Source organism: Numida meleagris, chromosome 1 (assembly GCF_002078875.1).
Source record: "Numida meleagris isolate 19003 breed g44 Domestic line chromosome 1, NumMel1.0, whole genome shotgun sequence".
NCBI lineage: Eukaryota > Metazoa > Chordata > Aves > Galliformes > Numididae > Numida > Numida meleagris.
Genome location: NC_034409.1, coordinates 176322815 through 176348730, shown reverse-complemented (window position 1 = coordinate 176348730; position 25916 = coordinate 176322815). Strand labels below are relative to the sequence as shown.

At 41.2% G+C, this 25916-nt stretch overlaps 1 protein-coding gene across 1 annotated transcript in view; it reads right to left on the bottom strand.

Moving 5' to 3' along the window:
- MICU2 (mitochondrial calcium uptake 2) overlaps positions 1-25916 on the bottom strand; it is a 136492-nt gene that overhangs the window by 24906 nt on the left and 85670 nt on the right. Inside the window, exons 3-6 of the mRNA XM_021379537.1 lie at positions 11743-11774; positions 11553-11628; positions 6932-6979; positions 2058-2140 (exon numbers count right to left, since the gene is read on the bottom strand). Of these exons, the coding sequence (XP_021235212.1) occupies positions 2058-2140; positions 6932-6979; positions 11553-11628; positions 11743-11774 (239 nt within the window). The remainder of the gene's footprint in view (positions 1-2057; positions 2141-6931; positions 6980-11552; positions 11629-11742; positions 11775-25916) is intronic.

Genomic DNA, 25916 nt, shown 5'->3' with positions numbered 1-25916 from the left:
GGTGCTTCTTTGCTCAGTCTTAGATGATCCTCTACAAGTCATTTGTGGTATCTGCTGTCCTGAACAACTGTATAAAGATATCTATTAAATCTGAATCACGTAGCTCTTGTATGTGCCAGTGAAGTTACCATGCCTCCACTCCCAGTGGAGCTGTTGTTAATTTTACTTAGAAATCATCCCCCAGGGCAGTCAGGGAAATTCCTCACTTGATGGCGATTTGGGGATCTTTGGTACCCTTATCTCTGATAGGAGGTCTCAGGTGACTGTGCCTGGGTTATTATGTGCACCAGTATCAGATTCCTAATCAAGAGATGTATATGTCTGGAAATCCCTCTTGTCAAGTCTCATGCAAATGTGCTGGGCAGTATCTTACTGTCCTTGCAAAAATGCAGATAAAAAGGCACCAAGAAATAACTTTCTGCACTCAGGCAGGGGCTGATTAGAGGATGGCATCTAAGGCCTATGAACACACCATTTCTGCAATCTGCTTCATCCTGGAACTGCAGGGCAAAGCAATACATCCTTGCAGATGCTCACCTGAAAACACAAACATTAGTGATGCCGGGCCCTAGTACTGGCATAAGGTGCAATGTCTCCTGTATTTTGAATTTTACCACTGAGTGGTGGATGACGGAAAAATTATAAATAGACTGGCTTGAACACACAAAGGTAGAGAGGAGAGAGAAAAGGTCCGCTCCTTGGAAGGAGGAAAATGTGCATAGAAGTGGAAAGGTTACGGAGGACACGAGAAACTCTCTCCTTTAAAGCATGGAACTGCATTCAGTATCTCTTCTCTCGAACATTAACTTGATGTTGGGAAAGAGGAGTGAATCTACTGGGAAATCCTGCACCTCACGCTCCTTCAGTGACTGATCCACACAACTCTCAACAGCTCCATCATGTGCTGCACGCGTCTAGAGTTTGCTTGTTACCCTTCTCCCTTTCCTGAACGATTCACATGATACATCTTGTGTTCAGTTATCCATCAACACATTGGAATTGAGATATGCACAATTCACAGAATGATGGACATTTTGCAAACAGAAAGGCAAAGTTCTAATGTAAAAGAATTTATAGTCCATAATCACTAGGTAATGTAGATGTACACTGATGAGTAAAACATGGACAAGAGTTAGATTAGGAGAGGTAGCAAAGCAACAAAATGCAGCAGCACTGAAATTTGTTTTTCCATTCCATCCTGATTACAGTGACTGCCCCTAATTATGGCTTTTTTGCTATCTGTTTCCAGTACCTTCATCTTATGTAACTTTCCTAGTATTTTTCTCAAATATTCTGTGGAAATCACCGGTGTTATCACTGCTACTGCTCTGCTAACTTTCTCTGTGCTGAATGTTCTCCTCTTTTCCCTTTGTTTTTACTAAGCAGATTTTCTGGACTTTTTTTTTCTGAGAGTATGAAGCATGGAAGGAATTATTTTCAAGTACCAGCACTTTTAAGGGTTCACAGGAACCTGAGATGATGTTTTGTTGCCTGAAAATACAGTAACAAAGTACAGAAGTCTGTAATTCATCAACCACTTGCCATTATTTATTGCCCTTTTCATCAGTATAACAGCATTATTTGAAGTGATGGGATAACCAATTGGAGTACATTTACTCAGTGCTTCCTTGCAGCTACTCCAGGATTTCTCAAAGGGGAAGGGGAAGGCAGGTTAACAACCAGTAGGCTATCAAACAGAATTTTAAGTTCAGTGAAGACAGAATTTTACCACCAAGACAGGAAAAGCAGATACTAATTGTACCATGGTACAGGCTGTCTAATAAACTCTTCGTGCAGTCTATCTCAGCCATCTTTTATGTTAGCTGCTCTTATACAAGCATTTTAAAAGATTAAAACCACACCACTTTTCTCTCTGTTCGAGGTAGTTTTAAGTAATACAAAGCAATGCTTTGCTATGTACTCCTTTCATATAACATATTTTAGCAAACATGATCACAGATTGGATGGGAAAGTGGGCTTGAAGATCTTAATGCATCTTCATTTACTACGCCACAGCTTAAGTGCTTTAAAATCAATACGCATATAAAGACACATACCTTAAAAAATTCTTTCTTTTCAACTTGTTCATTGCCATCCGTATCTAACATTTTAAAAGCAATCTGAAATCCAGTCTGGGGCTCTGCAACAAAGTGTGAAAAACTTTATGGTGTACACACACGCACCCATGCACACACAATTACAGGAGTACATACATATTTAATCTAAAGGAAATACTGCCTACAGATTCTGTTTGCCATCGCTGTGCACATTGTATTTCCAGTAAGCGATGCGTACCTCCTCCAATACGAACAAACTTTTAAATAAGACAAACCTTTTTACTATAATTTCAAAGTATTGTTAAAGCAATAGCAAAGCAACAAATGCTGGCAGTGCCTAAATACAGCCACAAATGTCCACCTGATCCCAGTGACTGTGAAAATGTTGTATGTCCTACTTTCCTGATAGTGTCTACACTTTTCTCCACAATCCTTGCTCACTTCCGAAATCTAGTTTTGTCCCCTCCTTAGAGCTACTTTTTAGCTGAGAAGACTGGAGAGTGCCTTGAAAAGCCAATAATTACCCCCCAAACTGGATGAAAGAGATAGCGTCTTTCTCCAGCACTTCTTCCACATGTTACTGTGTGCCCAGTATTCGCAGTCTTCACTAGTCCAGAAGACAGACTAGTCTTGTAATAGCTCCAAGTTCTCCCTGTTCCTACTCCCATGGCGTTAATCCCTTCTCTTCTCCAACCTCCCTAAGCAACAAACTCAAATGTTACTGGGACGTAATAAACTCCCCCTGCTGGCCTTTTTTCTTTTTTCTTTTTTTTTTTTTTGCTAAAGCATGTTTGTTCAGGTCCCATTAAGCTGACTTTTCGGGAATTTTATAAAACGTTACTCTGCATTTCCTTCACCCAGTGGATGTTTCTTTTCAACACGAACATTTAATGAGTTCCGAGTTTTGCAGGCGCTGTAAAAACACTGTGTGTTTTGAGCTCCTTCCCACAATTTCCTGCTCTTACTCTGCTTACACGAGGTAACCTCGCTCATTAGCAAGCCCACACAGGAGTAGCGTGCTGCTGAAATACATTTACTCACTGGCTCACTGCAGTAGCCAGCACTTAGCCTAGTAGTTTCTGGAGCAGGTGAATTAATTCCATAGCATAGTCAGGTCAGGCATTAATGTGAAAGCCACAAAGTTATCTTCTCCAGCATTTATTCACGTTTCCAAGAGCAGTGCTGGACTCATGAGGCAGTGAAGCAGTATCTCTACAAATACTAATACCTCTAGAGATTTTATTTTATTTTGGAAGTACATTCTTCCAGTTCCACCCTGTAAAGCTTTAAGTCTTGCTTCTGTTTAGAGAGTCTTTCTGAAAAGGCAAGAAGTTACAGAAATAGCCTCTTCTTTTTTAAGTGATAGCAAGATGGTTAAACAAAGAACTCTTTTTACGTTTTAGAAATAACTTTATCTTCAGCTGCCAATTAACGTTCCCTGTGAAGCAACCTTGTGATGTAAGGATAGTTTATAAATACCATTGCAATCTGCATAGCAGAGCCCTTCCCTGGCAACTGGGCCATAATAATCAAAATGGGCTTCTTTACCGTGGAAAGGCCACACTCTAAATTTGTGTCACTAGTACTAAGGCAAGAAGAGTCTATCCTATAACATATTTAGAGAATAAAAGTAATTGATGTATTTAATAGTAATTCATACCATCTGTGTTGCAGTTTTCAGATAAGAAAGCTGTTACTGAAAATATAGGACCTAAAGCTGCTTATACTGTTCAGATGACATACTTATCTGATATGATGTAACCTCAAAGGTATGTGTCCGTAAAATAAGCATAGTTCAAAGACTACTTCAGATATATTTGTATTTAATTAGAATCAGGCAAAATTCCAAAATCTGAGCCCAAGAGCTTCATCTTAGCTGTGAGTGCAGGTTATACATAGGTGCCTCCCCTGCAATCATTCCTGCTTTGACCAAACTGTCAACTTTGGCGACTGGCTAATTGGAGCAATGCTTTTAGTCATGGTGACAATTTCAGTTCTTGGGCCTGTTCAGTAGGCAGGGCTTTACCAAAAGCTTCATTGACCAATTGGTGAAAATGAAATTCAATACAGCACGGGAAGAAAAAAGGCAATGATGATACATGGAACACAGAAAAGAGAAAGGGCATCGCAATGGGCAAAATAAAGCCTTTGTCTCCCAAAAATTACATTTTGAGGTTCAGTGCTACAGATGCTGCTTTTGTATGATGGACAGCACGGGCTGGCCAGCAGCATTCTGAAGCCAGGAGTCCCTTTTCTGGTTTCCCCATTGCTCTGCTGGTGATTCAGAAGAGGTCATTTAAATATTAATTTGTCTGTTTTAAGAAATCTTGCATTAATTCTCACTGCAAGAGAAGGGCAGGTCGTTTGGCTGAGGTCTGACTGACCTGTCTTACTTGTTAGGCAAAGAGGCACCAACACTTGCTGACATTCACTTTCAAACTGCTCTGTATGACAGGCTGGGTATTAGGAAAAATTTCTTCTCAGAAAGAGTGGTGAGGCACTGGCACAGGCTGCCCAGGGAGGTGGTGCAGTCACCATTCCTGGAGGGGTTCAAGAAACGTGGAGATGTGGCACTGAGGGACGCGGTCAGTGGGCATGGTGGGGATGGACTGATGGCTGGGCTGGATGATCTCAGGGGTCTTTTCCAACCTTAATGATTCTGTGATTCTATAGGACTCCGTGTAACCAGACAGCCTGCATCAAAATGTGCCTCTGTTCTTGCAGTTCAGTTCATTGCTATACAATTTTTGTGAAAAATAACATTTGATTGCTTGGAGAAGTGGAACAACTTGCTCTGGTACTGCTTCAATTTTCTAATTGCTTCATCCAGTAAATCACCATGAACTTACTTTCAGTTACCACAGAAGTTTAAATACAGAAACTGAGGCACTTAGTGGAGCAAATTTGATCAAGGCACTCTTCTGAAGTTACAACACGGTTGTCCTTTTTAAAAAAAAACAAACTCTTTTTTGTGTTGCAACAAGTATTTTAAAATCATCTTTACTGGTCAAGTCTCTATGAATACTTCTGATAAAAAAAAACAATACTTGAATATATGGTACATCTAATTCACATTCAAGTTATATGCAGCACTGGACAGTCAGTACTGGTGAAAAAGTATATTTGTATGGCAAATGGATTATGGCAAATGGATTATGTCAATGTGTATATACTATGTAATATCATGTACTGGTTGAGGTTCCCTAAGAGAACATAGAATCATAGAATCACCAAGGCTGGAAAAGACCTCTAAGATCATCCAGTCCAACCGTCCACCTATCACCAGTATTTCCCACTAAGCCATGTCCCTCAGTACAACATCTAAATGTTTCTTGAACACCTCTAAGGACGGTGACTCCACCGCCTCCCTGGGCAGCCCGTTCCAGCACCTGACCACTCTTTCAGAGAAGTTTTTCCTAATGTTCAACATAATCAACCTTTATACTGTGTCATAGGCAGGGATGCTTTCCTGCTGAGAAATGACATACGTTGTAAAAGGGCTGAATGGCCCGAGTGCTGTACACCAGCAGCCAGAGTCTGTTAAAACCGCACATAACTTCTCTGCTCTTTGGAGACTGTATACACTGCTGCTGGTTGGTGCTGGACCTTGAGATGGTGCACTTCTAGAGCAAGGAACATTAGTCATGTTGTTCAAGCTCATGCCATGGACTTTGTGGCCAAGGAAATAATGAGCCCACTGGGATAAAAGTGGCTAATTGCTTCTCTCCTCTCCTTCTCCCCTAATACCACAAGACCCAGTATGCTTGGTTTTGTCACTTACTTAAGATGTCGGACCTGTGTAAGTCAGTCAGACAGGACTGGGATACATGGACATGTGTGCTGTTTTACCACTACAGTCTTGCTGCACAATGTTTGTTGTATGCATTTTATCTAACATCTTGGTATTTTCCAGCTTCACATGCACTTCATCAGAATAGCACAGGGAGGTGGCAAGCACAGCAGAGAGTAATTATGAGTGAGGAAACCTAGAAAACCCAAGACCAGTTCCACCCACAAGCAAAAAATGTGTGCTCTTTGCAGATAAAGCAAGCTTGCTTCTGCTGAAAGTATTTTGTTTCATGCTGTGTTTCGCAGCAGGGTGAAGCTGTCTGCAAGCACAGGCCATGGGTTCAGCTCTGAGTCCTACTGGAGTTACCCAAACCTTTCCTCTCCACTCCCATGACAAAACACGAAAGTGACATCTTTTAGCTCAAGTGGATGGAGACTCTGGCTACTGAGGTTACCAAACAAAAAAAGTTTTTTCTTTAAAAAGTGTCAGAGAGAAAAGGGAAGGAGGTAGAGGAGGAGGAGGAAATACATGTAAAATACATGGGGGAAATAGTCAACAGGAAGAGAAACAAAGAAAGGAGTAAGAAGTCAGATAGAGGGACACTGTAGAATCTGCTGTTTATGCACATCATCCATCACATATCTGAGCATACAGATAAAAGGCAACAAACTTTCAGATGCTGCAATAGCTTTTTACACTGCTGCATGAGCTATAATGCTACTGTCTCATCGTGCAAACTGACTGAAACCACTGTTCAGGGGACAAATGATTTACTTTCCCTCACTGTCTTCTTCCCCTCCTTACGTGCTCCTACATCCAACACTTCCCTTTTTGCAGTGACTCTTGAAGGACTTTCCTGACCCCATGGTGTGGGGCTCACCAAGATTTCTGACATGCTGCTATGGAGCAGAGATGACACTACAGAGCTAAGCTAAGTTACAGCCACTTATATTAATGCCTTATCACTCTATATTCAATTTTCTGAAACTACAGTGCAGAAATTTAGTTAAAAAGGATCAGAAAAAGTTCCTGGAAAGGCGTTAGAAGCTGGGTAGTATACATATTTTAAATATATAACACTTACTTGTAAGGATCGTCAGCAAAAATAGGTACTCTGCATAAGATATCAGCCCTGAAATGAAACAGTTAAAAAATGACTCGCACAAAATATATATAACAAGACTCGAAAGATCAAATCATATAAACATGAAAAATGTAGTTTAACATCATTTAAAATAGGTTGCCGAAGTAAGCCTCATTATAATTTAATAAATATTATTAAATAAAGTTTTTACTTCTGTTTTTAGAGCTCCGAAGGTAAAATTCCCTATCCGGAGACTCATCAATGTCCCCATCTAATCGGGAGAGTAAGGTTTATTTGCTATTAATAAAAGGCCTGCACTAAATCTCTGCATTCTCACTGAAAACATTCCGTGTTTGTAGAAAAGGCAAATAAATTCAGAGCGCTCTGTCACATTTAGTACCCGGGAGGAGAAGCACTCGGCGCTGCCCGGCCGGATCAAAGTGCTGCATCCCCTGGCAGCCGGGCCGGGCGGGGAGCAGCTTCCCAGGGGGAACATGGCAGCATGCGGAGCTGCCAAGCTGCGAGATTGTGCCGATAGCGCGGCCGGGCCGCCTGCCAAGGGTTTTTTTTTTTTTTTTAAATAGGAACATGTCCTTTCTACAAGGTGAAAGTATTTTCCCCCCTTTTGAAGGAAAATTCCAGTGTTTTCCTTTGAAATACCGCCTTAAGCGAAAAGCCTGAACAAACAGAAAGATGCGATAGCGTCAAAATAGAGCGTATGGGCTAAAGATAGAGCGCGCAGCGAGGGTGGGTGAACAGCAGAATCCGAACCATCTGCGCTGCAATAATGTTTGGAGAAAAAATGTAAGGGGCTTTTCTATAAATCACTTTTCAAAATAACCGAGCTCCTTTTAACGCCTGAGCTAAACATTGTGTAATGCCGGAGCTGCTTAAAATAATGAAGTTCAAACGTGCCCGTCTGTGCAAAGATAAGCTATTTATAATAATTTATATATAGTTAATTGATAGATAAAGAATCCACTTAAGCTTCACCGATAGACAATTAACTTCTGATAAATTGCTGTACAGAGCCGACAACATTTGTATTTGGCCTCAGACTGTGCCTTAACACTTTAAGTTTTAACTTCCAGAGTTTAGAAATATTGGGCTGCTGAAAGCAACAGTCTGAAAATCTGAGAGCAGATCTCCAAAGCCTGGCCTAACGCTGATCCCTCTGCCGACTCACTCTGCATCTGGGCTTCAGCTTTCCTCTCCATCAAAACAGGGCTAGTCACTCTACTTTCCAGCCCGCACCGCGTGTAACTCAGCACAGTACCGCAATCACACAAAGCACTGTGGAAATAAAAAATATTTGCACAGAATCACAGAGTCACTGTCATCTCAAATGTTTAGTTTTGCTTACAAGTTGTAGGGCTAATGTGTTGCCAATAGACTTAATATGGCCATTGCAAGGATATAAATTATTCGCATTGCTGTAAGGCTTGCTGTCTTGCTCCTAGACAGCGTCCAGGATTTCTACAAGTTCAAAATCAATCAGAAAGAGAGATCTGACCCCATTTTTTATGCTACACACTTAAGATGAGATAGAAGATGAACAGAAATAAATAGGGGAGGAAAATAACAGTGAACAAGTCTCCTGCCCCCTAGTTTTGTTTCATATGCGTCACAGCAAATGTAATTTAAAGGAAGAAGATATGGGAAGACAAGGAGGTAACTTTTCAAGTTGATAGAGAAAACACCTCCTAGGCTTGGACAGCCATGCAATTGGCACAGAGATCCCTGCCTGAACATTTTAAGAGCAAGGGATCATAGAATCACAGAATGATTATGGTTGGAAAAGACCACAAAGATCATCTAATCCCACTGTCAATGATGATCACTGGTCAAGTGGATAGGGCATCTGCCTGTCAGCTGTTCTGCAGAGGTACAGCTCATGGGAGACCTGGAAGGTGGAGATGCAGTGCTTCTGCTCAGCACAGCACAAGGAGGCCCCATGTTGTTGGGATATGCAAGAGGAGATAACACATTCAGTGGAGTGATAGAGTAAGAACATCTTTAGCAAAACATTAGAAAGGATACGGACATGGCAGATAAAATAATTATAATAACTATAACAATTGAAATACAAAATCATAGAATGGTTTGGGCTGGAAGGGACCTTTAAGATCATCTAGTTCAAACCCCACTGCTACAGGCAGGGACCAGGTTGCTCACAGCCCCATCCAGCCTGGCATTGAATGCTTCCAGGGCAGGAGCGTCCACAACCTCTCTGGGCACCCTGTTCCAGTGTCTCACCACCCTCACAGTAAAGAATTTCTTCCTAATATCTAGTCTAAATCTACCCCCTTCCAGTTTGAAGTCATTTCAAAGTGTCTTGATAAGGACAACCCTGCTCGTGGCTCAAAGGCGGAGTGTGATGGCACCAATCACTGACTGCAGAGGGCTGCAAGGAGAAAGCCCTGCAAGAATTGGAAGAGCTGTTTTCATTCCGTTATCTTAAGCAGAGCAAGAATTAACAAGAGGGATATAGGCAAAAAGGTACGAGAAATGAAAATACGTAAAATCTGCCTTGATTGCTCTTCAAAACCTGTCTCAGTACCTTGAAGTCAATCCACAGTGCGTTCTAACATTTTTCAGCAGGCTGATCATACCAAAATCATTTGAAAAATGATTTCTTTTGACCCATGGACTGATTTCTGTAAAAATTCTTCATTTTATCTTATTGTTCTATCACTAACTGCAGTGAATTGCCAACCTACCTTAACTATAAAGTAAATTAGACAGTTCAATAATTTTCATTGCTCAGTAATCATTACAAAGTTACCCAAATTTTACACTTAAAAGATGCAATGGAGCATTTAAGAAAAATAGCAAAGCAAATTGTATCCACATCCAAGTTAAAGCTTCACCTACCACTGAATGACTCAGCAGATTTGCAGCCAAGTATTTGCACTTAGCACTGGCAAAACATTATAATGTTCTAAGATTGAATGAAGCTTCTCTGTGCCTCCCTGGAAATCTCTAACCTCAGGCTTTATAGCAAATGCTGACAGGACAATATTCTCATTACCAAACAAATCATTAATATACCACAAGCGGTGCTGTACATTTTAAAGCTGCCCACTAGAAGGCAGAGTTCCCCAGCTTTATGTTTTACCAACTGGACCCAGAGCGCTCCCTCTACTTGATATTTAAATAAGAATTTGATGGTAGTTAAAATAATCTCAGCTAAACCACAGAACAGGTGTCGATTCATTATTTTGGTACTTGTAAAAGCAGTATTTAATACACAAATATTTATAGCTTTTAAAATGCAGTTATAATGGATCTGAAGACAAAAGTGTCAATGTCAGTATGGAGAGATTGTGACCAAAAACGGCATGTCTTGTAAAGACACAGGGATGATTGCGCTGAGTGTTTCTGCATCATCTCCAATTAATTCCTACCAGATCCTGGAAGGGTAAAGTATGAGGATCCACAGAACAAAACGAGAGGAGACTGGTGGTCTAGGATGGAAAACACTCATACCAGCAGCCCCAAGCAGCCAGCTGGCGTGGTGCAACGCCAGGAGGCTGTGCTGCTTTGCTACGTTCTTGCTTTCTCTTGGTGGATTCCCGATTTTCCCAGGCAGAACGTGTTAGGGATTTGTGCTGTCAACCACTACAAGAAGAAAAGCCTTAAGAAAGCAGGAATAGGGAAACAATATCCAAGAATTAAAGGCTGGGAATCCCTTAAACTCTGTCCTGGGAAAGCAGACAACGATTAGTAATTTGAAAAGACAGGAAGTAAATATTCAGTGTGAAACAGCCTTCCCTAGGATTGGAAAGAAATGTTGAACTTGTTCAGAGAGGTGACAGGGCTGCTGACAGGGGATGCTCACAGCCTCTGCATTACACAGACAGACAGACAGACAGAAAGAGCCATGTCCATGGAGCAAGGGACGCGGGCTGACCTCTACAATGCAGTTTGTGAATAGACACTGCCAGTCCTTCTCATTAGTCTGGGGAGTTTAGTCTTTGTTACTGATGAAATGGTTAATTACTCATTTATTTGGTTTCCTTGATCCTCTTGTTTGTTTTCCCTCCCTTCAATTAATTTATGTTAATGAGGTGTTTACGCAGTGTTTTTAATTCCCTGCTGTTGCATGAACAACATCCCAGCCCTCAGTGTTTCCTCTTAGTGTTGCCAGCTGTAAGATGGAACTACTGGGTGAAAAGAAACCCAAACACACTGCTCTTCTGGGGCGGCACTGAGCTCCCAGTGAAGGAGAAACCAATGCCACTGCCCCTGGAACCAGGGAGGACACTTTACATAACCAGATACACATTTTCTTTCTTTTCTTTGCTTCCATACATTTAATTTATGTAATGAAACAGCAGTTTATTAACAAGCCTTAAAAGTCCACTTTGTACTGAGGTCACCCTTTTAGCCCGTTCCTCCTCTCTAAGTTTGGCTTTCTGATTTTTCCAGGAGGCTCCCAGCCCCCAGCCCTGCCTCCTGGCTCCTTCTTGTGTAACCGAGATGAGCCACAGTGGCAGCAGCTGGCGAGATGGGGATGAAGTCAAATCCGTGGAACTGTCTTTAAAACTAGATTTAATTCGTACTGACTGATGAGATAGAAAACAAGATGTGTTTCTTGGTATCAAAAGTGTCTCATTACCTTTATCACCAAGCTCTCTAAAAAAGGTCGGTCCTGGTTTAGCTTTTGTAACACATAGCAGCGCAGCGTCCACCTCCTTTAAAGACACAAACAAGAAAATACAAAAACAGTTTAGAAAAAGAAGTCTTTTTGGTTGAGTAACAGAAAGAATGCAAGTTCTTTTGAAGAACGAAAGGAACATTTTGCTTACCTTTTTTGTCAGTTTCTTGGCCGAGCTTTTACCTACAATAAAAAAAAATCATCATAATTCAATAACAAAGTCTGACTTTAAACTTTGATCAGGTTCTGTGGTATTTCTTCAGATTTTTATGGGAAAGTGGTAAGTAATACGAAACAGAATATTTTGCAGCAGGCAGTTTGTTTCTAATTTCCACAATGATCCAGAAAGGACAACTTCAAAATAATACAAGCAGCCTGTTCAAATGCTCTTCAACCTCAGTGAAATCACAAACCACCTCGGTATCTATGACTAATTAATGGGTGTGATTTTGCATTCTGTGGACTACCGATGCAGTACAGATTCCAAAGTAAGATTATACAGTAAGAAACAATTGTATTATTTACAAAAGAATTGTATGCACACATAAGAAGCCTTCCAGTACAGGCTGAGTATTCAAATGCTAAGAAATACCAGAAAAAATCAAGAACAATTTGATGTTACTAAGCAGATGTAAATTGAACAACTCTTCCTTCTGAAACAGCATAAGGATGAAAACGTACAGGCTCTTAAGTTCAGTTTTCCCAGAGAACCGTGGATGCCCCATCCCTGGAGGAGCTCAAGGCCAGGCTGGACGGGCCCTGGGCAGCCTCAGCTGCTGGGCGGTCGCCCTGCACGTGGCAGGGGGGTGGGACTGGGTGGGCTGTAAAGGCCCTTCCAACCCAAACCATTCTATGGTCCATGACAAGTGTCTAACAGTAGGTCCTGTCTATACACTGAAGCAGCAGGAGCCTTGGTGCAGCATGAGGCCATACTCCTGTGCAACCACCTGGCTGCAGAGCTGCGATGTGTGTTAGCAACGGCATGTTTCAGCGGCCGTGACTGCAGCCACACAAAGCCTGCAGCCTGTGCTCCAGTGCTCCTCAGGCCCTGTCTCCTCAGCATTTCTCCTCATGAAGGTCCTAAAATCCTGTGTCCTTCACTTCTACCGCTCTCACTGCTCCCTTCCACCACCACCACTCCTCTGGACTCTGGCCCTCCCACCTTCTGATGCTGGGTAAACACAAGCAGAGCTGCTTTGTTCGCTCTTGGGACTGATGCCATCAGATGCAGCCTGAATCACCGAATCACAGAATCATTAAGGCTGTAGAAGACCTCTAAGATCATCCAGTCCAACTGTCCACCCATCCCCACCATGCCTACTAACCGTGTCCCTCAGTGCCTCATCTACACATTTCTTGAACCCCTCCAGGGATCGTGACTGCAGCACCTCCCTGGGCAGCCTGTGCCAGTGCCTCACCACTCTTTCTGAGAAGAAATCTTTCCTAACGCATTTAGTCTGCTTTGTGCTCAGGCTCAGGGCTGCTCCATGGGCATCCTGCACCTGCATGCTCCCCAGCACAGCACTGCTTTTGGGAATGGGAGATGATGAAGGAGCCCAGAGGGCAGCAGCCCACTACCTTCCACCAAGCACGTTCACAGGCCCATAATCCAGCCAAAATGAGGTGCATTCTCACCAAAACTGCAAAGTTCTGTAACAGTAGGAAAAGACATGTCTGGCTGCAGGGCAGGGGAACCCCACTGGCAACTTTTGGTAGCAAACCAGGGAAGCTGCTGGAGCATCCCAACCAGCAACAGTTTGCTTTCAGTATGGGCAAGCCAGTGCCTTGGTCTCTGCTCCCCAAACTGGCAGTAATGTTTTTTTTTGCTGAAAAATTCCTCTCCCCAGCCCCCAAATCAGCCTAAGGCAGACACCTGGCACATAACATTTCAACCCAAATGTTTAAGTTTGACAAAAGTTATAAGCAACTAAAATTAGGGTTTTATAACTGGAGTGTTGAGTGACCCCAGCAACAGGTGTTGCCAGCACCACCTGTCACTGCACATAAATACATTTTTGTACAGCGTGTGTAAATATATTTACATGCGCACATATATAAAGCCACAACGATAGATACCTCCTAGGTCAAAGGAAGCATGAAATCCTCTACTTTGCCTCATTTGAGATAAAAGAAGTCAGGCTACAAACAGTTTGGGAGAGCAAGTAAAATCCCTGTGCCCAGCAGGGCTGAGTGCTGAGCCGGGCCATGTAACACTGCCGCAGAGCCCTTTAATGAAAGACTGGTTAGCAAAGGCTGTGATTCAGAGCTCAGCTTTGAAATGTCATCTCCCCTGTACAGCAAATTTCAGCATGGAATTAAATTGCACCACGGCAGCTCTTTTGTCCCTGGGAGCCCCACATGGCAAGAAGCCCTATAAGAGAGAATGAGTCAGGCTGTAGGTCCATGAAAGAAAAAAGAGAAAAATCACCCTGCCATGATTTTCACTGAAAATGCTCCTTGTCGTTGTTACTGTCTTGAAGCCAACCACAAAGCCTTACCTGGTTTGGAGCAACTCTGCTCACTCCATTCTCCTGGTGGACCACAAAGCATTGCTCTAGGAGGCAAGCAGTTCCTATTGTCAACTTCCAGGAGGATAAGGAAGGAGACAAGATGAACTCTGCAAGCTGGAATGGAGAAGGATGAGGAGGAGGAAAAGGAGGAAGAGAAGGAGGACAGCCACATCATCCCAGAATGTGGTAAGGGGCAGCTACTACAGCACAAGAGGTAGAAGGGCAGGAGGAAATGGGACAGACTGAAAGATAAATTAAGAAATTTTTCTTCTTTGCTAAGTAGCCGATACAGAAGATTAGGAAACGTGGAGCCATTTTTTGTTTAGCAGTGCTCTTCTCAAATGGAATTGAAAATCAAGATTTCTTATAACCTAGGCGAATGAAAATGGCATGCAGATGTCTGCAAGCATGTGTGCTAGCAAATCGGTAATTCTCTGAAAAAAATCCCCGCAGCTGATATTTGAGGCACTGGTGGTATTTTTCATATTGCCATTTGTGTGAAGTATTAGAATACAATCTTATAATAACGTCATAATTTAAACTAAAGAATGAATTTCCTCCAGTTATACCCTGTGTTGGTACTGTCACCATATAAAATCATCTGAGAAGGTTCAAATCTCAGCTTTCACCTGGAAACATTACCTACTTTCATTGTAGCACTCGTACTATTCCTTGAATACTGATCTAGCTCGTGGTGCCTACCCCTTCCATTTATTCACTTCCTAACAATGAAGTCCCTTTAGAAGACCAACAAGGAAAGCTCTGTTAATATCGCTCACTAACATATCAAATGTGCAGCCCTCTGAGGAACAACATCTTTTAAGGCCTTGTCTACAGTAATTAGGAGAAGGTGGTTAATTCTTCTCTGCAAGGAATGCACTGTGAAGGTAGGAATGGTTTTCTTAGCCAGTTCAGACACTGAAAAAATGCCTCTTCGTCTTTACGTTAGATCTTGGTGCTGCCTTTCCTGACCCATGATCACAAACATACCAGGCCCTCCGTCTCTCTCTGAGGAATATACGCAAGGATTTAATTATTAGGAACTATTTCATGTAAAATGTAAAAGCTCTGCACGATGCACTCAGTCTGCCAAGACCGTGATGGAATTCTGGCTTGAAGTCCAACAAGCATTTTCACGGGTCTTACAGATGCCATCGTCTCATTTGCACTACCTATAGTGGATCCATGAAACAATCAGAAGGTACAGACACATTTTTCACAGAAAAAAAAGTCACGTTAGCTTTTTAAGTTGAACGAATACTGAGCGTACTTGCAAGCAGACAAATGCTGTGCTGTTAGCCAAGAAAGTTAGCTGACAACTGTAATTAAGAAAACACTCCCAAGAGCAGCTACTTCAGCTTTAATTTGCCCTCGGCAAGCCTGTGTATTTTGTCACATACATTGTTACTATAGAAGAGTTTCCATCAACTCTCAATTTTTCACACCGTGATCTAAAAAGAAACCCGACATCGATGTTAGGATTAACATGAGGAAAGGGCTGAATTGAACAAGTACCCACTTGCACTCCCTAACAGCCATTTACACCCATCCCATACAGCCACGGAAAAGCTTGGATCTGACAAAAGATGTTCAGAGCCAAAGAATGAAAGAAATCACCATTATAACAACAAGCGAATGCCAAAGCAGGAGGAGAGAAATTACTATCACATGTGATGGTAGAGAAAGCAGAATTATAGAATCATAGAATAGAATCATAGAATGGCCTGGGTTGAAAAGGACCTCAAAGATCATCCAGTTTCAACCCCCCTGCTGAGTGCAGGGTCGCCAACCACTTGACCAGGCTGCCCAGAGCCACATCCAGCCTGGCCTTGAATGCCTCCAGGGATGGGGCATCCACAACCTCCTTGGGCAACCTGTTCCAGTGCGTCACCACCCTCTGAGTGAAAAACTTCCTCCTAATATCTAACCTACATCTCCCCTGTCTCTGTTTAAAACCATTTCCCCTTGTCCTATTGCTATCCACCCTCGTAAACAATCGTTCCCCCTCCTGTTTATACGCTCCCTTCAAGTATTGGAAGGCCACAATAAGGCCACATCGTACATGTCTGCAAGATCGCTCTATTTTTCTAACATGGAAATTAAAATTAATTTTAAAAGAAGTATTTCTCCACAGACTTAACTTCAAATTAGAACAGTATAAAATAGGAATCTTTCCATAGAGGAACAACAAATTCCTGTCCCTTTCATCAGTAAAGTCACTGAGAATCTCTCTTCAGCTCTACCTCAGATAGCTACAGTGATAACCAAGTAAAAAAAATTGTCCTTAGAGTTTTTTTTAAAAATTATTTAGGCAGCAACCAATGCTAGCTTTGTGGAAGCTTGCCAAGTTCAAAGTCATACTGGCGAATGAGGAAGTTATCTGTTTTTTTCCTGGAAAAAAATACGAAGACAGTTCAACCCAACTCCAATTTCGCAAAATCATGGGTGGAAGGATCTTAGGCAGGATGGGCAGCATAGATGTAACCTGTGGGGTGTAAGGATTGGAGCCTTTCTAAAACCAAAAATGCCTTGGGCAGCTCATACCACGGGCTTTGCAGAGGAGTCCCTGCTGCAGCCATGCCTGCAATGGGAACAAGAATTTGTTTTTCCTCCTCTGAGCCCACCATCAACCTTCACACAAGCCAAATACTGCAAGTTCTGCCCCTGGGCCCAGTGAGCTGGGTTAGATAAGAATCATGGATGCTGATGTCCTTCGGGAGACCAGGCTAAAATTTTTGTTTAATTTAGCCCAAGATACAAGATCATTGAAATTCAGTAGTTTGTATTGATTTCCCAGCTCTCTCATATATTTTCAAATATGATACTGGACAGGTAACTTATCTCAGCAAGTTCTCTTTTGGTTACCCTGCTTCCTTACATTGTCAGTCCTTTAAAGGAAAGAACTTACTGCTAATGAAACCATGAATGTAAGGGGCACTACCGAAACAAGTAATTACTTATTTAAAGCCTCCTTGTAAAATATTGGTGACAGAGAGAAATCAAGGATAGCTGAAAAAACAGAAGCTTTTTGAAGGCACACAACCAAGCGGTCAGATTCTCATCATAACTACTGCCATACCAATAGCTGAATAATAAATGAGAGAGCTATTTAAATGAATTAAGAAACCACTTCAGCTAGAAAGCTTTTACTGAATTACTGCATTGCTGCACTGAACTATAATTGATACAAGTCATTTCAATCACGTGAATTAGTGAATCAAACCACCTGAATTAAAATCGAAGTATACTCAGTGGAAAAGTAAATTTACAACAATAGAAGCTTCTGATGTGCTTTACAAAACAAGCTTTGCATCTTTTGGAAACATGCTTTGCATCTGTCCTTCTTTATTTAGAGCAATTGTTCCTCTGAGGAAGTGAGGAATACACAGTGCTGGGCGCAGACCAGAGCTGGCATGCCTCCATTTCGGAGGAGTGCTTGCAGCAGACCCAGATGATGCTGGAAGGCTTCTCCGTGAGTAAGGCAGCCCGGGGTAGCAGGGGTGAGAAATGATGTGGGGAGGAAACTACAAAGAATAACACAGTCTTTTAGGAAATTGAAACGGACTGAAAATTTTGGATAAGACAGTTTTCAAAAACTGTTCAAGAGACAGTGGCACATAGTTCCTGATGTTACCAGGAATTCCAAAGTAACCCATAGCAGTGGGTGAAGAGCAAGAAGCTAAGCAGAGCATGCAGCAGCTGCTGAGCAGCTACCTGATGTTGCCCACTGGGCTGGTGCTGAGGCCAGAACTGGAGGCAGCATTCAGAAGAAAAATACACTGTGTGAGATGCAAGTATCCAAACTCCCAAATGAGCCTCCCACGCTTGCTTGCTCTGGCTTCATTTAGACAGCTAAAAATTAGATGCCTAAATCTATGGTGCTTTGCTGTATATGATGGTGTATGTAGGGTTTATAATTAGCTTCAAAATCTGCTGCTCCTATTTCAGATCTGAAGAAGAGCTCGTATTCTCAAAAGCTTGTCTAATTTTTCCAACTTAGAGCAGCTGGTCTAATAAAAGATATTATCTCCGTCTACAAACAGAGATACAAACCTCATCCTGACTCCAAGATCCCTTTATAGTCAAGAGAGAACAGACACAACAAAAGAGCTATCTATTCCACACTGAGATAGGTACCTACCACGGGCCTTGGATCTACCTGCTTCCTTCCATTAACTTTTAAGAGATCCTACAGCCACTTGTTCTGACCTGACATTCACTTTTATATATCTAAACTGAATAGATGACTCCTCCTGCAAGCAATCAGAAAATTCAAACTATGATGGCTTTTTGTATTAGTTATTATCTGTGATGTATTGTTTCTACTCTCCAGCTTGATGTTACCAGTACTAAAGGCAGGAATTCTCTGTTTTATTAACAACTTTATCAAATGCAAAGGGTAAACTGGATTATGGTAAAGGATGCAGAGTGAGTTGCATAATTAGAGCAATAAATTATTATAGAGGACAATTCCTGAAAGAAGCTGTATCCATGATGCTTGTTTCAGAGACAATGAGGGTGGAGAATGGCTCTTTGCCAACCTACAGAGAATATTAGCCTGCTCTAGTGGTTGGCAGCCCTGCCTATAGCAAGGGGGTTGAAACTCGATGATCTTTGAGGTCCCAGGCCATTCTATGATTCTATGATTATACATTCAGACTTTTGGGATGTTATCTCCTGAACCTGCACAAACCTGCATCACAGAGCTTCCTCAATGAGCAGACAGGCAGAACCTCAGCTCAGGGAAAGCTCCCTGAGATGGTGGCTGCACTCATCCAGCAAAGTGAGCAGTGGAAGTTAGACTAAGCCTTCGAGAAGAATTTGAATTTATGAACTTTGCTCCTGCCACCAAATAAACAGGAGATGGCTTCTGTAGCACTGTTTATGCTTTATGTTGTCATCGTCCCCTATTGCTAAAAAAAGACCACTTTTTGAAGAACTGTAGTGCTGGAGCACATGCTACGTTAAGCTACGAACAACAGATGAACTATTAAGATGGCCTAGTAGCACTAGAGTTTTAATTCTGTTCCTCTAGAAGACAGTCAGGATTCCTGGCCTAAGGGCTCTGAAATCTCCTTGAAGGCTAGAGAAGTAAGCGTAACTAAAATGAACTAAGAGGTAAGCAAAGTACAGTAAGAACAGCACCAATGAAACAACACAATTAAAAATGTAACTGCATGCACAACTTGAACAAATTGCCTCTCAGTTGTAAACAGAGATTAATTTGGATTCAAAATGAAAATGCATGCACATCAACCATCCCACGATCAAAATGAACAAAGAAAAGGTCAGTGCCCTAACAGCACCAGAAGTTTACTCTAATCTCCCTGTGTAAGACTTGATTTAAGCTTATGTGCTCAATGTTTAGCTGCCATCACTACTACAGCAACTATCCCTGTTGTATTTTATTCAACCACTTCCACTGCAATCTGTACTCTTCCATACATGTCTGAAGATCTTACCTACTGTGACAAGCTGCCACGTCTCACTTGCATCTTGCAAAATGGAAAAAAAATGTAAGTACAGTTAAAGTCAAGAATATAAAGAATGCAATAATAATAAAATATGCAAGAATTGTAAAAACATGATTATCCCAGGTTGGATTCATATGCTGTCAAACATAACTGAGGTGCCAGGTGAGGAATTTATCCTTTGTGTGGGAATTTATCACTAACATAAAGCTACCTTACCAATCCCAGAATAAGGGCAGAGAGGATCATAGAATCATAGAATGGCTTGGGTTGGAAGGGACCCCAAGGATCATCAAGTTTCAATCCCACAGGCAGGGCCCCTCAACCTCCAGATCTGGTACTAGACCAGGTTGCACAGGGCCCCATCCAACCTGGTCTTGAACACCTCCAGGGACGGAGCATCCATAGCCTCCCTGGGCAGCCTATTCCAGATGCCCACTCTCTCCGTAAAGAACTTACCGCTGACATCCAACATGTCATAACATCCTTAAAATCATTCCCCCTTGTCTTATCACTGTCTATGCTAGAGGGCATGTGCCAGTGAATGGTAAGTGGTTCAACTGCAGTAGGGAATCAAACTGTAGTTCTTTACTATGGGCAATAAACCCTCCTTTTCTTGGAGGACTTTTTTCTTTTTCACCTTCTAGCTTAGATATAATTTATACTCTAAGCAGGAAATGCAAATCATATCAAACTGTGCCAAATTACATGAAATAACTACCATTTATTTATTACACTGTGATATGCAACAAATACTCCAACATGCAAGAATGACAGATAAGGAGGCCAGAAATGACCATGTGGGTCACCTATTTTGTCCTAGTGCTCCCAACAGACCGCTGCTCATGCATTACCTCATCAGTTTATGTACACACTGATACATGGTCACACATTTGAAACACTAAACTGTAGTTTGGGTTTCAAAAGGCAACAGTGACATTAATTCAACCACTACTGTTTTTTCTTAAACTTACTCATCTAAGTACAAACTTCACGGTAATGTTGCTATTAATTACTTCTAGTGGAATGGAAAAATGGAATAACTTAATATAATTTAAAAATTTAAATGGAAAGCATTTCGTGAAAAATTTGAAGTTGATCATGGTATCAGCATGAAAAATGTAGTGCTGTTACCGTAATTCTGTTCAGATGGAGGGCATTTACAGTGCCTGTGTCCAAGCAGTAAATACCTGGCATATTAGTGCATCAAGCTAATTTAAATTACTGCAGTGGGTAAGTAACTGGGAGCACTGACATTTCACATAAATCGAGTGGGTTCTCAGGAGTCCTGTAAATATAAAATGCTATGTAGATACAGTTTACATAGTGGCTCACTTTTTTTTCCATTTCACCCTATGACATATCAGATTATTTATACCATCATTAATGCTTTCTTTTTTGCTAAGACAATATTTTTCTTTTAAAGATTCATTTACTTCTACTACAGCAACATGCACTAAGATTTCTCGGAACTATTGCAAAAAACGTTTCAAGAGGTGACGGCTGATGGGGAAGTGCAATGAAATTTTGTCAGAAGTATCAGTTTGGAAAACTTCTGCTTGTTACATCCTAGCAATTCCTAGTCAGATGTTTGGGGGAAAAAAAAAAGAGTGATGTCCAGTTTGGAAAACTCATCAACAGGATACAAGATTCCTATTGCTGCACTATTGCAGTGATGCTGGTGATCTTCGCTCCTGTTCCACTCTGCTACTGCCTAGTCCTTCTATCAAACGTACAGAATTTGACTCCTTTAGAGCTGCCTACACCCTTCACAGGTTAAATGCATTCTTCCTAGCATCTTACAGTTTTTCTCTGTTTGACAGTGGTAAGAAACTCCACGGCATACCGGGCACATATCACCTTTTTGGTGACTGCAAAAGATTGTGCCAAGAGGTTCAGAGAAGTCTGGGGAGGACCCATGAAGTGAGACTCCCCTGTGGTTAAGGGAAACTGCACACTCATCTCTCCAGCAAAAAGGATGAAAACTCGGTAGGAGTGGTTGACAGACCAGGTGGTTCTGCTGCCATTCAACTGGCAGGTCTCATGTGGAGGTTTGAGATTTATCCCCCCTGCTTATACCAAAGACAATAACATTCTTTATTATGCACGTAAGACTGTATCCTGGCTTTACATCTCACCAACAACTGGCAAAGAGAGCAAAAGCTATTTTTTTGCCATAATTCTTTTGACATGAGACCACAAAACACTGGATTTAACACTGAATACGGACATTTTATTAAAAGCAAACAGTTCTACATTGATAATTTCATTAACAAGAGCTCTGTGTTTAAGATCTAAAGTCTAAGGCCTAGGACATTTTGGCTTACTGTCCAGAGCACGGTAAACACCAAAATATGCAAAATCCTATTATCTTCCAGAACATAGATCTCATTCATGAACAGGCAATTTACAGTGACTGGATGTCTGAGCGCATTGCTATTGAATTTGCAGAACAGTTAAATTTTAAATTATAACCAACATAAATTCTTAGGAATTAAAGGATTAACTGTACATGCACTGATGGTGTGCATTCACTGCATGGGGTGACCTGGGCTAGTTGTAGGTATAGGTCCTCTTTACCTTTCCCTTGCAGCAGGCTTTTCTCAAAGAAACTAAAAATGCATTTGTATAACAGGAGAAAGAGGGACAAAATGACACTCTTTGATAGAGATTTGGAAAGGGCTTAGTAAATTAATGACTACTTTTGTTGAATGTGGGTATGTGCAACTTCTAAAATGTGATGAATGAAAACAAAAGAAAGTTCACAAGGTTCTTTCAGATCCACTTCAGATCCATTCTATGGTTGTACTCCAGATAATTGAATTTTTGCAATTGGTGATCTTATCCATCTGTTCCTCATCCTCCCAAACTCTCCACACCAGCCACTGGAAGAAAAGAGTGAACAAATACACACAAAAGAAATACATCCATTTTGCAATTTGTTCTACTAAAAGAAAGATCTGAGGTACTGGATGTCTTTTCCAGCATAATGTAACACACCACTTTTTCAGCAGAACAGTAATGATGACAACTAACTCCCATTAGTGCTTAGTGATTTGGGGTAAGTAAAAAAAAGTATAAAAGTGCTACTTGAGGGGATGAGACTTTGGGTATAGGTACAGCACTGTAGCACTTATCTTCAGATATTGTAGATTCCTAGAGATCACAAGGATGACTAGTGGAAAATGGAATAGCTACTCATCACTGAATGCGATTCTGTCATGCCAGAATTCCCAGCAGCAACCTTTTCCCTATATACGGCTCTGAAGTGCAACCTTACATGAAAATTTCAGGCCAACCTAGTGCAGATGACACCAGTGATGACATTACTTTTTCCAGCTGTCACCGTGAGAAGGACATTCTAATTACCAAGTTTGGGAACTTTCCTACAGAAGATGCTGCCTACTGGTTTGGACTTTTTACTCGTCCTGTGCAGCCCTACTTCATTATTTTCCAAAGTGCCTAAGTTTTGACACTATTGCAGTATTTATCTGTATTTAGCTGTATTTATCTTCCTTCTCATGTATTCCTTTCAGTGGCTGACTTGCTTTCCTTCAGTTGATGGCCAATGTCATTATCGGTTTTACCTTTAAATTCACCAGGACTTTCTTTCTAACTTCTAAGATAAGCTCCTTGTGTTATTAGCAAATACAGAACCTCTGAGCAAACCAGTAACAGCCCCTGCTGAGTCTGACTTGTTTATACATCATTAACATCTGTCACATAGCAATTAACAGATGTTTGGGAAGTTTTCATACAGCAGGGGCTCCAAGGGTATGCAACTGATAACAGAAGGCTTCTGTATTTTAAGCTAAGTAAGAAAGGTTTACCTGATTTTTGTCGCATGTAAAGACTGCTGGAAAGATCCAGTTTTTGCTAGTTTCTCAGAGTTCCAGAATGAAGACTGTTACCTAAAACTAATTTGAAACACTGTCTTTATTCAGAAGGTAAGGTGGTAATGGAAAGTGGAGCAGGGCCATGGAAAGCCTGAGAATTTCCCTATAAGATAAGATATAACTAAGGCGATGAGAAATCAAAGAGCTTAAAAATGGATGTTGTGACATACCATAGTACCCAAAAAAGTTTTAATTTGCAACCTAGAAAAAGGATCCGTGTTTTTAATAGAAAGTATAATATTTAATTACTGACATCAGCATTCCCTACTAGTAGAAGTCTCATGCACTAACCAGAGCATCTCTTCTTTTCTAAGGGGTGAACTTTCAAAACTGAACAAGAGAAGTGAAGATAAGTCTTCTCTTGACCCTGTCACTTCAAACTCCTCAGATTCTAGTGAAAAAGGCTGTCAAAAAGAAAAGAAAAAGCTAGTTGAAGATCAGTAGTCTCTTTAAGAAATGGAATTGTGTCTTTTCTAGAATTGTCTATTTACCCAGCATCACTTTTCCATCCCAATTCAACTCATCTGATAGAGCAAACCACAAAAATACATTTGCTTTATCTTGACTTTAATTACACATTCAGATTTCTAAAGATTTCTGATCCCATTAAGCAGCAGAGGAAACACTCTATTAGGCCTGCCAAAACAGAATAGAAATATTTATTCAGTAAAGATAATGGAGGAGACAAACATTAAAGCGCAACTACCCTTTACACCAGAATTCCTACTAACAGCATCTCATCTACTTGTAGCAGTGGGATTTTGTGTCCACTGCCTCTAATTAGCCTTGCATCGTCTCCTTGCTATCATACTCATCTTCTCCAACAAAACTAATTGCAACTCCAGAAGCAACTTTGGACTGAAAAATAAATGAGGTGTTCAAGGATGTACATTATCTGGGGGACATTAAGCCCTTCACTGTACATGAATGTTATTAGCCACAATTCCATTACCATTTTAAACTTTTTCAAGTAAGAACACAGAACGCATTTTTCTCTGTTGTGCTCAGCTGGGCAGATGCATAGAGCTACAAATGAAGACCAAAGCACCTGTGGTGCTGGATGCTGTTCTGCACGTAGTGACTGGGAGTGAACTGTACACTAAATGAGTGGTTTTTTAATCTACTAAGCGTTGCTTTGTACCACTTTTCTCTGTAACTGATTGGCACTGATGCTGCCTTTTGACAAATCAGATCTTTCAGGAACAGCATTAACTTAAGAAGTTCCTGACTTCAATCCTTTTTCCATCCCCTAGGCCACAGTGATTGCTAGTGGGCTGTGCTCTGAGCTAAGGAATTTATAAAGCAGTTGGCTTTATAAAAAGAAATCAAATTCAAAAAACCATGGAATAAAGCTACCTACATGAAACCATGGAACGGATGGCCTCCCCCATCCAGATGAGATAAAAATAAACCTGGGTTTCCTTAACCTAACAAGACCAGTGCTGAATGGTAATATAATTATCTATTATGCATCATGGGGTTAAGATTTAAAGGAAAAAGCTTTTTTTAGGTAATGGGAAATGCTGGCACAAGAGCAAGTGGGTTTAAACAGAGAATGATTAATTTTAGCTTGGACATCAGAAGAGTTCTCAAGCAACAGAGAAGATGCTGTGTCACCATTCTCCAGTGCAAGCTGTAGTGACAACTCATTTTAAATCCAGCAGGAAAAAAGTTATGAAAGGCCTGCATTTTAAGTTTAAAACGCCAAAATGCAAGCTGACTTTTAGAATATATATGATGAATGTTGATACACTCAGACACAGAATACCATAAAGAAGTGCTGAGCTGTTAAATATCACCCTAACAGAGGATTCAAAAGCTTATAAAAAACACTACAAGATACTACACGTTAATATAGGCGAGCTGTGGTAATACATACAAGTGTTCTTGCAATGATCAAACAGATAGCCCTTCTCCTCCACGCAGCAGTACTGGAGATAAAGAACAGGGACTGTCCTGAAATGAGTATTTACTTTAGCTGCTGTGGAAAGAGACTGAATTGAAATGGGAATCAAACTTAAAGTAGGCTTTTCACAATTCTCTAAGTGAATGCAAATGAAAAGCAAACAACAGACAGCTTTCTCTTAATGAAAAGTCACTTTATGTTGCCCACTGTAAAGACAGTACACTGCCCTAAACACTCCATAGCAAAGCCCCTCTTATTCACTCAGTAGTGGAGTTCACCTTTACCATCAAACACACTGCAGAAAACACTGTTCTTTTTTTGCTAAATTGTCACACTCTTTTGCTGTTAGACCAAAGCTAGAAATGCTGATGCAATTTCAGGCCATTAGGGTTTACATTTTTCCTATGAAAGGGACAATGTAACAGAAGTGAGCTGTCACATTTCCCATCACCAAAAAACAGAGAAGAAACACATGCCGTGTCAGGGCATGGGCAGCTCTTTGGAAGTTCTCGGAGAGCAAGTAAACACAGGTCCAAAGGATA